The sequence below is a fragment of the Bactrocera latifrons genome, unplaced genomic scaffold (genome assembly GCF_001853355.1).
Source record: "Bactrocera latifrons isolate USDA-ARS-PBARC rearing strain unplaced genomic scaffold, ASM185335v1 scaffold_98, whole genome shotgun sequence".
Lineage (NCBI taxonomy): Eukaryota > Metazoa > Arthropoda > Insecta > Diptera > Tephritidae > Bactrocera > Bactrocera latifrons.
Window position 1 is genome coordinate 1,124,341 of NW_017537689.1, and position 15,145 is coordinate 1,139,485.

General features: G+C 35.9%; 2 protein-coding genes across 2 annotated transcripts in view; one reads left to right on the forward strand and one right to left on the reverse strand.

The window, feature by feature from the left end:
• LOC108977966 (protein vav) overlaps window positions 1-15,145 on the reverse strand; it is a 61,167-nt gene that overhangs the window by 4,794 nt on the left and 41,228 nt on the right. The window contains exons 2-8 of the mRNA XM_018947974.1: window positions 9,472-9,653; window positions 7,065-7,139; window positions 1,341-1,440; window positions 793-960; window positions 520-723; window positions 325-444; window positions 71-187 (exon numbers count right to left, since the gene is read on the reverse strand). Coding sequence (XP_018803519.1) covers window positions 71-187; window positions 325-444; window positions 520-723; window positions 793-960; window positions 1,341-1,440; window positions 7,065-7,139; window positions 9,472-9,653 — 966 coding nt within the window. The remainder of the gene's footprint in view (window positions 1-70; window positions 188-324; window positions 445-519; window positions 724-792; window positions 961-1,340; window positions 1,441-7,064; window positions 7,140-9,471; window positions 9,654-15,145) is intronic.
• On the forward strand, window positions 2,664-4,233 carry LOC108977967. Its single transcript, XM_018947975.1, has 4 exons — window positions 2,664-2,869; window positions 2,963-3,056; window positions 3,117-3,210; window positions 3,281-4,233. The coding sequence occupies exons 1-4, from the start codon at window positions 2,827-2,829 to the stop codon at window positions 4,205-4,207; spliced, it is 1,158 nt and encodes a 385-aa protein (XP_018803520.1). The 5' UTR covers window positions 2,664-2,826; the 3' UTR covers window positions 4,208-4,233.

The window sequence follows — 15,145 nt, forward strand, 5'->3', positions numbered from 1 at the left end:
AAATTGTATAAAAAAATATATGTATAGGTATATATAAAAAAATTGGGTACTCAAAAATTAATATTCTTACTTTGACTTTCTGTATGATCACTAAGTGATCGGAATCACGCTTTACTTCGTTGATATATTGAGATACGTCGATCATTGCCTCTTTGGCACGCTCCAATGCGCGGTAATCCTCGTGCACCTATAATTAAGGGTATTCACGCTAATAGATAATAATATTCAAATACTTAATAGTTGTAATTTATATTTCTTAGTAATGTAAATAAATCAGCATTTTTTTTTTTAATTTTTCGACCTTTGAAATAGCAAAAAACTTACCGGTGAGGTTTCTTTGACTAGTTTATCTAATAGTAAATGGTATTTGAGAATTCGCTGCATTGGTACCGATAAAATATCACGCAGTTGCAATTTGCCCACATTGTATTCACGCTCACATTGCTAAAAATGAAATTATATAAATAATATTTATTACCTCCGATAAGAGTCTAAACCAAACGCAATTTAAAAACTGACCTGCACAAGTTGCTCAATAATCTGATTCTTCTTGCAGACATCGGCCAGCACATCGATGGCACCCAACAGACAGGAACAGTATTCGCCATAGAGCAGGAATGGCTCACGGAACTCCAAAAATACTTGACTCATTTTCACTTTGGCATTGGGCGAGAGAGATTCACGCAGTTTTTCCAGAAACCTTGTGTGGATATCAGCGAGTTCCTGCAGCAGAATTTTTTTTTTAAATTGTTATAATAAAACATTTTTGCAAAATATATGATACCAACTTACTCGTATGCGTGGAAATATTTGCTTAATTTCTTCCGGATTCAGGTAGCGTTCGAGTGGCGTCATGAATTTTGTCTTCAAGGCATTCAGGACATCAAGATAATTCGACTCTGTGTCGATCAGTTCGCGTATAACATAATCACGTTGCTCGAAACTGGTGGCTGAGGTGATCTGAGTTGGATTCAGGAGTAGGAAATTATTATTTTTTATTAAAAACATATACATAGAAGCAAAAATAAACATGTATAAGCATTATAATATTTAAAATCGCAGGCAATAGACATAAAACATGCGTATTAACAAAATATGTATGCCTTTTATATAATAACTTATACCAAAGTCATAAAATATATATATGTATTTTTTTTTTTTGTGATTTTGGTTTTGTATTATATGTATATATTAAACCTATAATATATTAGTTTTACTATTCAAATATTTAAAGTTCAAAACTTCACAAAACCAACTCCAAAAATAAATATACTATAAAACTAATATATAAATTTAATTTGATTTATAAAAATAAATAATAATAAACATCAAATTAATACCTGACTTCTACTGGTTCTTTGTAAAGCACACAAATCTTGATATACTTCCTCTTCTTTGGTGTTTATATGATCGTTGTGACATGCATTGTTGTCGGTGGTACTGTTGTTTCATGTAATCATTACAATTCAGCGCCAAACCAATTAAAACGTAAGGTAATCCAATTTAGATTTTTGAAAACCAAGCGTTAAAATGAAATAAAAATAAAAAATAAATTAGAAATTATCTTTGTCGAATTGTAATAAAATAATATAAATACATTTTTTATAGAAAATATAACAAATAAATCCCTTCGTTTAAATTTTTAAACAATATGGGGTTAGAAAATATTATGCGCTTAAATATTTTAATTCTACTTTTGTATTTACTATTATTAACATAATAAAACTTAATATTTACGAACATATTTGAATTAATTGGATTTTTTTAATTAAAGCAAAAGTGGCAATAAACATTATACTACATAAATTGTTTAAACAAGCATGCAAAATGAGTTATTATTGATGTTGGGAAATATAGCCAAGTTGGCAGTCCTTTGCCGAATATTATTCGACCAGGGGCTGTAGTTACAGCGATTTAACACTGTCTGGATAGGGAAATAGCAAGTAAGAGTCCTTTACCGCAATTAGCCGAGCCAGTTCCGGTTACATAGGCCGCCTGTCTTTGGAACGGCAATAAGAGTTATTCAAGTGATTCGCTTCATACACAAAACTGACTAAGATATAACAGATTATAACAAAAATAAGTGAACGAAACCTAACCTCAATACTCCTTAACTTTCACAATCACAGCGGCCAACATCAAGCCATCCAGACGACGTGCGCAAATAATCCACAGCCAACCAGTACTCGATACGCTCCTATAGCTTTACGCCATAACAATACTGCACTAAACACTTTTTCGTAACTTTGCACAAATTTTTATTAATAATTTTAGTTTATTTAAATAACAAAAAATATTTATGCTTTAAGAGGACAAAATTCTTATGGACGCGCTTAAAAGCGGAAATTTTTGCCGTTTGATTGCTATTAAAAATGTGCAACAGTTGCCAAGCCACTGTATATTTTGAACATTACATTTTTAACAGATAAGGTGAATTAAATAGCAGAAAACGATAAACGTGCTCTGTCTATGATATGCGTTCTCTGATTTTTTCTATACTAGGAATACAACTCTCCAATCTAGTACAGACAAAAACCGAGCGCTGAACTGTACCTACTTATAATAACGTACGTTCTTGTTATATTTTATACGGTCTCTGTGACATCAGAGAGCGAATGACATGTAAGGCGGAATGTCAAAAAATGCATGCGGATTATCTTCACATGGGGTTCTGACAGACAATTCTACAATTGGTAGTCGAGTACATTAGGATTTTAGGAAAGTCGTATAAAAATAAAATTAATGCAATAAAATAAACAAAAACAGTCTAAGCAAAGTGTAAAAATATTGCAGGCAAAAGAGCAAATCATGCCGCGTTAATTGACAATGGAATTACACTCGTATGCGAAACGAAAGGTCGCGAAAAAATGTAAGCTGAAAAAGTGTGCAACCATGTCTGGATTTCAGTTGTTTGTACAAAGAAAATTGTGAAATTTTTCCATTCGTAAAACTATATTTGCAGGGTCAATTGATCAAAAACGACAACTTGTTGAAGCACGCATCAACCACGATGGACTATTCACGAACAAAGCTACGACCAGTGTAGCACCTTGGAAGTAAGTTACATTTTTAGCGAAATTAATACATGTAATTTACTATAATATTAATTTTTGTAGAAAAATCTTGAGTTTGGCCAAGTTAGACGACTACAATGTGTACTTCGTACGCAAACAGTGGTCGAATATGGTCAACAAATACAAACAATATAAGGTATGGTACCCCGGAAACATTTTGTGGTGCACTTTTTTTTTTTTTTAACATTCCACCCATTTATAAACAGTTGAACCGTCTGGATGTGATACCAAATGGCGCACATGATCTTGAAGAGATACAAAAAATTACGCAGGAATGGGAATTCTTTGAGCCAATACACCGTTTTATGTCGTACAAAACCACCAATTTGCATTCATATGCGCTCCCAATAACTATACGTCTACCAGTACCACCTACGGCAGATGATGAAGATGATGGTAGCTCTATTTCTTCCGCCGATCATCATGACGCGTTCAGTAGCGATACGAATTATGACTTCAATACGGCAGACGAACCAAATGACATAAGAGAAGCACAACCAAATACAGATCATGATTTTTATACCAAGAAAAATGGACTACCTTTGAACTACTTTGCTGACGAGAGCAATGATACACAGGAATCCATGTTGGTTGAACAACCAATAACATGTAATGGTGTTACCGAAGGTATGGAACAAGTAAGACTGCATGTAGCAGGTGAACAAATTATCGAAATGAAAATGGAACAATTTAGCGAAGCGGAAAAGACTATCGACCCAGGGCGACCACCAGTTTACATAGAAGAGAATGCACAAATGCCGAGCACATCTGCTGCTGGTCGAATGAATAATTGCCCAAGGCGTCCAAAAGAACGACCGCTTAGCGAAAGGGAACGTTATTACCGACACAAACGTCGCTACAATCGGCGACTTGAGCGACGTTTCGATGCCCTCCTCAACGTATTCGGGCAAATAGTCAAAGCTGAGTATCCAAATATCAATGTGAGTCCTTTAATTGGCGCCGCCACACAAGGCATTACACTGGCAAATAATCTTTTCAAGAGTGAAAATGAAAGTGATAGTGCCGATGAGGAAAATGGGTCATCAAGCGATACAGAACGTATGCCATTTAACACGGCGGTAGGAGGTGGAGCCAGTGAAGCATTTGGTAATGATGGTCGGGCAGAACGCTAATGATATAATCAAAAAAAAAAAAAAAAAAAAAAAATAATTATATAAAAATTATAAAAGTGAAATTTAGGTGAAAAAAGAGTGTTTAGCTAAATTTATGACGCTTTGAGAATTATGACTGGGTGAATATTAATAAAAGAAAAAAATATTTTGTAATGTTTGAGTGTACACGTACATACTACATACTATATACAAAGCCGAAATTCACCAAATAAAAATTATATTAAATTTTGTGGAAATTTACGAAGATTTGTTGAAGACTTTTTTGTGTTTGTCAAGTGAAAAGCAATAATTATTTGCATTGGGAGAACAAGAGAGCGTTTAAATCACCTAAAAGATTGCATTAATACTCGTATAATCATTATCACTGCAGGCTTTATCAAAGAGAGTAGTGTAACTCTTCAAAATTGTCTAATAGGCGCTGAGCTGCAAAAGCCGCTGGTAGATAATGTGGGAATTGCAAAAACAACGTAATAACAAAACCAAATTTAATCCACTGAAATTCAAATTAGGTATCATGCAATTATAAGACACTTACATACATACATAAATCATTAGCTATATACATACATGTGCATTTATACTACACAAGCTAAACACTAAACAAAGCATAAAAAACGCAGTTAGAATACTTCAAAAAGCTCTGCCAGCCAGAGAGTGGGCACTTAATTCATAAATATTTTGTAAAAACAGAAAAAAGTGAAATGCGCTTCATTTGCATTCTCAATGGCGGAGCATTTAGAAGTACGCGAACAACCAACAACACAACTGCCAACTTATGTATGTATGTATGTATGTAAAACGAAATCCGTACGATAAGGGACGTGGCTTGAACGTGGTTCTCAAGCAGATAAAAAGCATTCATGCAACAATGAAATTGTTGCACCGCCATAACAACAGCGGGAATAGGCATGTATGTATGTATGTGTTGAAAACAATCTAACTACAAAAGCCATTGAATTAAACGAGACACTGTATGTTCGCACGTGCACGGGTACAACTTTACATATTTATGCAAAATCTGGTGTGAATATTTTGCATACGAAATACATACAAATCTGTGAGAGTTCAAATAGGGTTGTCTGAAAAGTTCCATAAACGAAAGAAAATTGGTAGGACCTGAGATTACGTAGGACCTGCGGAGCTGGTAAAGTTTTCCTGCGAACCAATGAAAATATTTGTACCGAAACTTTTAGAATAGGAACATAATTAAGTAGTGAGAATTGGTACGACCCGAGATTAAGAGAGTTGCGGAGGATACTAAAAAGCTAGTAAAGCTTTACTGTGAGTCAATGAAAATATTGAGACCCAATTTTTTAGGTTAGAAAATTTCTCAGGTATTGGTTTACGAAATTAAAAAATTCTCAAATATATTGTGATATTGGAATAAGTTTTCAAGCTACATGAATTTTTTTGATTTCTGAAGAAGCATAAAGCGCTACAGAAGTCAAATATAATCGTGAGCTGTGGACGGGTTGACAATTTCGAATTTCCACAAACATGAAACCATAGAATTCCTTAGAAATTGTTTTTATTTACCACACCACACAGAGAACCCTATATAAAGAAATACATATGTATGTGTAAGGTTTGTAAGCAAATAGACGTACGCATGCACTCTTGCATGCAGTGTTTCACAATGTCTACATGTACGATGATAATAATATTTTGTTGGAGCGGAAACAAAAACAATAGGTAGGTAGTATGTAGTATATGGGTTGCTGTGCGCACCTCAGTTGCCTTCGATGAGAACGTGACGTAGCATAAGTCCTCGTAAACTTTTTCATCCTCTTCAAAGTAAATATCATTGAGATACTCGTGGCCACCCACTTCCCGGGCAGCCGCATGATAATTCCATGCTGTTGCAGCTAAACGCTGTAAGCTTTGGTTGTCACTCGAATTCGATGACGCACTCGTGGCACCCAAACTGTCGGTGACAGAGGTGGTGCTGCCGATGCTACTCCGTCCACCAACGGAAGTGCGAACACTATTAATGCCACTCAAATTGCCAACGGTAGCGCTGCGCGTATGCGCCGACGACGAATAAATACGAGCTGTCACAGCTGTACTACATGAACTGCCACTGTATGTGGATTTTTGTTCATCATCAATGGATTCCAGTAGATTAGTAGTGAATTCGTCTTCATATTCCTCGGTATCTTCGTTGCCATTCTCAATTGTGATGTCGCTATTCTCATCCTCAACCGAGAGCGAGCCACTAATCGAGACGACATCACCATTCTCAGCTTGACCGTCAATTGTTCCATTCTTTCGCGATTCGTCGCTACTTATATATACATATATATTTTTGGACACACGTGCGTATGACAGTTGTGCATTTGTATGACGTTTGATTATTTAGTTGATCGATTATTTAAATTGTTGATTGATTGATGCGTTTCACACAGCACCGAGTTGTTTGATGGGAAAAGTGTGGGTGTGATAGAAAAGGCAGAAAATAGAGTAGATAGTAGATAGAAATATTATACAAAGTTATGCTGTACTAAGTAAGTTGAGCAAACATACATATTGATATTTCAGGTCTGTAGGTATTAGTGGTGAGCCCAGGGTTTATTTTCAGTGAAAGAGAAAATATATTTACGTACTCGTATAACTGTTATACTTTGTTTTTGGTACTAAAATTATTTATAGGCATCTGACGCATTGCTCCGCTGCACTCGGCATTAATACACCAACAAACAATGGATAATTAAAAAGCGGTGTTGAATGCGTCAGCGCGCAGCATTACAGTTCTGCCCACTGTTGTTAGAGGATTTCAGTGTCATTATGGTATATTTATGTTAATGCAATGTACTAAAAGGTGGGAAAATAATATTTATTCTGGACTTCATTTACTTACGTTGAATGGAGATCCTTGTAAATGGCCTCATCGGAGTGGGAGCGTTCGCTAGGTGAAAGCTGTATGTTGAAACCACTGGAAAAATAAAATAAATAGAATTATTTAAAATATATTTTTGTTTTAACTTATATTATTATGGATTTAATTATTAAGGAAGCGCACTAACATTACGAAAATTTTGGAAAAAAATTTTATTTCCGAATATTACATTAGATTAGATTAGATACATAAATGAGGATTGTACCCCGACCTAATAGACCATTGTGCGCTCTCCTAAGTTCCAACAACTCACTAAGCCCCAGCATATTGATAAATTCCAATATACTACCAGGTGTTATTGAGATGATGTGATCCCTATTTAGAAACATGGATTCAAGAGCATTTATCCTGCGTTTACAGACTGCTGTGCAGTTAATTTTCAGGTGTTCTGGAGTTTCTAGCACCATGTCGCATAACCGGCAATTTGCATAAGTAACTGGGCCCTTGTCATGTAAGTGCTTCTTGAGCTTACAATGGCCAGTGTAGAAAGCGACAAGTAGTCTGAGTTTGTCCCTTGGGAGTTTAATTACATATTTAAATCTTTTAAGAAACTTGGCATGGGGCATGACCCAGATAAGATGCACATGGTTACGTTCTTGTAGACTTTTCAGCCGTTGTATACACTCCTGCACCAATACGGATTATATCTCGTATGCAGAGATCCCTTTGCCACTTGACTCATTGTGATAGTTGCGTTAGAGATTTATCAGATATTAGGGACATGGTGTACAACCACCCGACAATCATTCGTTTGCAGCCCCAAAATTTACCAACTAGCCGATTGAACACCATAAGTGCTTTAGAAGCATGGTTAGGTCAACATGCTGCTTCCTCCGCAGAGTGGAATCCAGCGTGAAACATCATCATCTCTATCTCTCTGCATTCAAGAGCAGAGACCTGCGTCTCGTAAACGGAACGATGGTGGACTTCGAAGGAACATCCTTTTAACTCGATAGACGAGATGTGTTGGCAACTTTTTTAATCCTTATAAAAATTGTTTTGTGAAAGCAATTTCTTCATTTAGATACTAAACAAAGGTACACCGCGCTAAACCAGAGGAATTCGATGGATGGTGCAACAGTCGCAGTCTGATTCGACCTCATTTGCCGTGTCGACCACCTAGATTTGAGCTGGTGCTTTCCCATAGGGGGGAGCTCTTCGCAAATGATACCGCTTTTCTGGTCTTCTAAGTGGAATCGACTTAATAATAAATTTTTTGATTATCAATAGCTACGCTCGCCTGAATACAGTATAATTCAGGCGGAGAAGCTACAGTGAAGCTAATTTTCTTCCGCTTCTGGGATGCTTGAAGACCTTATCGACCAGACTACAGACGCAACTGACCTAAAAAACACTGACGCCATTGAAAGAGGAGCTACGAACCTATGTTCTGCATGCAATTAGTCCCTTTACGACCTTTATTCGGAATGGGTCCGGACTTTATCTGTCCAAAGGCTGTTATTTCAGCCATCTAACTTTGTTTAGATCAACTAATCCCATTTGGCTGTGGTCGGATCCCATCGAAAAAGCTCGTTTACTAGATCTCCCGTTACAATCTCAGCGCTTTGTTCCCTTATAAGGAGATATCAGGGTTATGGCCTATAAAAACTTTGCTTACTAATATACGTATGTGTATTCGAATGTCACCGACGGGAAAAACTGTCATAGTCTCGAACTAGCTGACGACTCCAGCTGCTTAACAAGGAGAGTTTACATTGTCACATAAAAGTACCCGGAAATTGTAAATAGAACGCAAAATATTTAATTATTCATCAACATTTATATTGATGCCTTCAAAGCAACCAGCTTTACCCAAAATATCCACCAAAACCTTTCGAACGGACTCGCGTAATAAGTCGAGCCTCGAGCCATTTTTCTAACACTTGCCTCACGTTTTTCAAACACTATATCCACCACTTTTTTAATATTTTCATCAGTTGAGGAGGTCGAAGGTCTTCCAGAACGAGGCTTATCTTCAACGGTCTCTCGACTGTCTTTGAATCTCTTTGATCTCGTAGACTTGTTTTTTTTGATAAAACTGAATCACAGAAGCCTTTTCCAACATTCGCAACGATTTTGCACACGAAATTTGGTTAGAAATATGTAATTTGAGACAAATTCTTTGTTCAACATTTTTATTCATTGTAAAATCGCAACACACTCCTGAGGTGTACCGACTTAAGCAGCTACTGGAAGCAAACTGGTATTCAAGTATAGTCCTACCAACTTAGCAAAATACATTTTTTTTTTTTAATTTCATTTCATCCCGGGGTATTTAGGTACATTTGCCGTGTACGTTTTGGTCCCCATGTATATCAAAAGCAATTTAATTTCATGCATGAGTTCTTACTAAATTTATGATACTCACATTAAATCCGGATGCAGTTGTTGTACTTTACGGCATTGCGATAATTTGGAAAGCGTTATCAGCACACGATGGAAATTCGTTAAATCGTACAGCATTGTGGGCTCGAAGAGATCCGAATCGCGCAGTCCAAAATGGTTGCGGCAAACATCGAGAAAAAGTTTGATATTTTTACAGCACAAGAACTGAAATGAAAGAAACAAAAACACGTTGATGATAAATGGATATTTTTATGTACATATATATATCGACTTATGTATATAATTGTATGTCAATATGCAGCAAAAATGTAAATCGAGCATAGACTCGCAAAAACTCCACAATTTATTTGCAAATAAAAAGTTTTCAATGGCTCTCAATTTCACAGAACGGTCATCAACAAAATTACATGGACACTAAAGTGAGGTGGAAAGTAAACGAGTGAAATAAATGGAAAACCACAAAAATTACTACGCTGTGGGATAAATTATCAGTGTACAATAACGGAATTCTGATAAATACGTAATTGAAAAGTTAATGGCTGGAAAAACGTACGAGTTTTTTTCAAGATAGTTAATTTACTATATTTTAAGTTTGATACAGACTGAGCAAAAATTATAATTAATTAATGAAACATTATCGATGGCATGTGACAAGCCAATTTGTGCCAGTTCAGTACGGTCACTCTATTAAATTAAGAAATTATATACACTTTGATAACTTTGTATTTGTAAGTCATTCTTTAAACTCATCATTACCATTATCACATTTTATTGATTATCTCTTGCCAATTACAATTTGTTGTGCATTCAATAATTGATTTTTGTGTTGCAATATTTTTTGTTTTTTTCTAAAATTTTCGGTATTAAGAATCACGTTCTTCCTGCGAAGAGATAATTATTTTCTGCAAAAAAATCACTCACTGACAAAGTGGACTATAAGTTTAGTTTGATCAATGAGTAACTTGACAGCGCAGATAAAACGAACTGTTGATAGTAACAACAATATGGAAGTTTCTATTTCAGTCTAGGCATAAGATAAACAAGAAAGAAACTGCAAATGTATGGCTCTTAGGAAGCTTTCCATACCATAATTTCAAATCTAAAACTTACCAATCCACATGGGATTAGATCTTGAAAAAAAACAGCCCTTGGCCGCATAATATCCGTGTCAATTCCGGGAACGTGTAATACCGGCTGTCATAGGAATCTACGAGACATCTCGTGAAAAACATGCAACGAGTCCCCGCATGACTCTAACCACCTCTTTGCATGTCCAGCTAAACCTACACATTTGACATCTGAACTTATCTGAACCTTCCGTCCTAACGGGGACCGGTTGTACCCTTACAACAATAACAACAAGGAATTTCGTGAATATATCTTGTCAAAGAAAAAGTTTTCCATACCAAGACTTGATTTTCAACGATCAGTTTATATGACAGCTATATTTTATAGTGATTCGATATCGACAGTTCCGACAAATGAGCAGCTTCTTGGCGAGAAAAGTATGTAAGCAAAATTTCAGGTTAATATCTCAAAAGTTGAGGCAAACTTCACACAACTCTTTGCGATTATAACGACATGAGTTTGTGAGAAAAAAACAAGCTTAAACAGTAAAGAAAGAAGTACTAGAAGTATAAACGAGTAAAGTGTATGCAGTCTGAGTGCGACTACAGAGCTCATTCTATAAAGGAACTGACAAAACACTTTTTGGTAGCAGCTGCAATTTCTTGAAACAGGAAAGGATTTCACCGAACTTTTTTCATCGTATCTTAAGTATTCAGGGTTATGACTATTTTTTATTTCAGTTAATGCGAAGATTACTGCTCGCATACCGTTTATTTTGATGTCAAAGAACCAAAACGCTGGAAGGCCAATTCTCGAAAATATCGATAGAAAGAAAAGAAATTGACGAGTTCCGATATCGCAAAAAATCAAGTGCAACCATTTAAATAATAGTGGATACAAAATGAAGCTCAATGTGAAGGCGGAGCAGGACTTAAAGAAAGAATAAACAGCTGAACCGAATTTCTATCTGCAATTCGTTGCGTAATCAAATTGATTAATTTCCGAAGCGACTGGTGTCTGATTTGGACGAAGAATGTTTTTCACTTCGACTACAACTATTTGAAATTTTCGCGAAAGTTTCAGTGAAAATGTAAAAATGTGTGCCAAAAATCCATTTTCAGTTTTATTTTCTTCGGTCGAGTTGTAAGATAAGGTTTTAACTAAAAACCTATTACGAAATAATTGTTGAAAAAATTTTGTTTTTTTTTCCCGATGAACCCATGTAACCCCTTAAACCAGAAATAATATTTTTTTAAATTTATTGAACAGATGTTCAATTTAAAAGCACAATTTGAGTAAAAACTGTCTTCTTTATCAAGCCGATTTCAATACCAAGAAATGAATAGTCACAGTATCGACTTTAGATGCAACCGTGGGCGACAGAGGTAAAATGGCATTTCCATTTACTTCATCTCGCTTTAGTTCAAGACTTAATTGGCATAATAAAATCAAATTGTTGCAAATTCTTCGAAAAATGTTTGAAAGCAAATAAAATGCGCACGTTGAATAGCAGATAATAGCTGCTGATTGTACTCGGAAATCTGTGATACCGTAAAACAATCACGGGAACTGCGCAACCTGGACGAGCGAACAGGTGTGTTCGAACGAAAGTTCTGCATTATTTTGATTGAAAGCAGAAGGAAGTTTTTATGCCAGTGCCTAGCTGATAGCAGTGAGAAGCATATAAATAGGAGTAGACGCGCACAGATGGTGCACTTGGGTGGTGGCACAGCTCATAAATGGCATGCGTGTGTGTGTGTGTGCGATAGTAAATTGGGGTTTTGAATGACCGCAACGGCTGCGCAAGCTGCTGAGCTGGCGTTTAAGTTTATGACCAAATGCAGAATAAAATCATGAAAGTGTTATAAACCCACCAAATACACCGATGTATATATATACATACATATGTATATACATGTTAAGATGTGTTAGTATAACGAGCGAAAATGCAACTGCATTGGCTTCTATATCGCTTTATAGCGAATCCATATTAACTCGTAGAGTTTAAATTGGATTTCCGTAGCAATAAGGATCTGAGCAAACACCTACACACACGCATATGCACAACACGTGCTGCATACTAGCAGCTGGCAATATCGTCAACACATCTCGTCTTGCAGTGTCATGCAAGCTGAATACAATAACACAAAAATAAAGTCAAATAAAATAAAATAAATTGCTGAGCAATGACGCCAGCAAAGCGCCAGCGACACATTGACACAGATGGCACCTCTCTACATATGCATGCATGGATGTGCGTGTGCACAAAGTGCAAGTCGAAGTTGACCAAAAGTGTTTCCTTCTTAGCAACAAATATTACAACAACTACAACAGTTACACCAACAGAGTGCAAACGCAGAAGCCACAAAATTCATTTTGGCCAGCAGCGCATGGACCGAACCGGACCGGATGCAGCTGATAACACAAGTAGCTGTTCAAAGTCGATTTGGCGCAAACTTGTTAAATGTTAAGTGCACCGCACAACGGTTCATCTGTAGTTGCATATATGCGTATGTATATACTTGTGTGTGCTATGAGCAAATCGCTAAGTGTCCGTTCCAAATGCGATGAAATTGCTTCGAGTGAAAGTACCAGTGTACTAGAGGAGCCACAATTCCTTGGAAATCTTTTTTACGAGCAATATATGAAGAGAATTAGAATTTAGGGCTCACATGCACACATGCATATAGTATATCAAAGTATTTTTGTAGAATACGAGTATTGGCAGGTTGTTTAAAGTGGCCTTGTGGCTATGTGCTTTGCGTATGTGATAGATTTAGGTACATACATACGAGTTTAAAATACAAATATTTTTTTTTAAGCTAAGCCGAAAAAATCCTCCTAGAAATTTACATAATAAAAATAATATAGAATTTATTTTCCTGTTGGCATTTTTCGTACCAAGGATTAGAGACCAAGTTGTTTGAGAGTTGTAAAAATAATTTCAAAAAATTTCGAAAAGAGTATACGGAAAATTATTTTTCTATAAATTAAAGTTTTTTTACAGACTTCATATATAATATTTGCTTTCTTAATTCTATTTACAACAAAACACATTTCTCCAAGAAAAAAAGTATTGAACTTTTAATCCAGAACTAAAAGAAAATTAATAGTTTGTCAAAAAAGTCTTGCGGTATTTTTATTGAATTTTTTTCAATTTTCAATTGTTCATAAACTTTTTTTTGATGACTTATGCCCAGCTCTTGAACGATGCTACGGCTGCTACTATGCCGGTCTCTTTCGGCCAATTCAGCGATTTTATCGCAATTTTCGACGACAGGCCTTCCGGAGCGTGGCGCATCTTCGACCACCTCTACACAAGAACGAAAACGTCGAAACCATCGTTGCGCGGTGGAAACGGAAACTGTATTGGGTCCATAGACTGCAGAAATTTTATTGGCGGCTTGACATGTATTTTTGCCGTTATCGTAGTAGTACTGTAAAATATGCCGTATTTTCTCTTTATTTTGCACCATGTTTGCGACGCTATAACTCACGGACTTAAAAGAAACGACAATCAATCAAACACGTGTTAGCGCATGAAATGGGCTTTCCAAAAAGGTACAGCATGACCCGATGCGACGAATAAAACTAGAACTACGCGCTCTCAGCGCCAACTAGCGAAAATACCGCAAGACCTTTTTGACAACCTAATATTTCAAAAGTAATGCCAAGCTATGAATATATGATCAAATTTGACCCGGACTGACAGGAAAAGAAATATTTCCAAAGACTTTAGAACGAATCTTTACTATCGCTTTCAAAATTATGTTCAGAGCCAATACAATTATGCCTTAATAGCTTAAGCGTTAAATTTTCCATACACTTGTAATAAAGAGGTTTTTCAATAGGGCACTATAAAAGTAGACAAAAATAAAGGACGCCATATTTTTCCCCACTCTTTTAACATTTATCTTCGGTAAGGTTTGCCATTGCATCATGGAAATATATATGATCCACAGCCGAAAGCCTCCGACGCTAGCGCTGCGTTATCTTTAGTTTATGTAATAATTTCATTGTTATGTAAACTTTTATAAAATAAAAAAAAATATAATAAAAAAAAAAAATAAAATAAAAAAAAAATAAAATAAAAAAAATAAAAATATATGATCCAACAAGGAGTAGAAATTATTAAAATTTACTAACGCAATTCGGAGTAAGTGGCCACAACTTTAAGAGCTACTTTAGCCTCTGCTAAGAAGTCCTTCTGTGTTCAGCGAGTTTGTACAATTTTTTTCTTGGATTTGGTGTGTATCACTGGGAGCACCTTTTGTCGACGTCAACAAAACTTCTAAACAACTCTTTTGGGACAATGCACAAAAGACACAGTAAGAAAGTGGGATTTTGCGTTGTTTGCTGTACAGAATAAATATTTATGTGGGTTAAACTCAACATCTCGGTGATCAACAACTTGCTTTCTGTAACGACCGAATAGGCAGTCTTTAGCGACATTTCCTGCAGACCCCTATCATGGCCAGAAATTTTTTTTTTTTTTCAGTAAAAAAACAGGTAGTCTCTTTTGAGTACGTTCAAAATAGAGGAAAGCATTTTTTTAGTTCCAGAGGTAGTAAAAGATTATCATACCGATTTCTGTCGTGTTTAAGCAAATTTGAAAGAGAAACTTAACA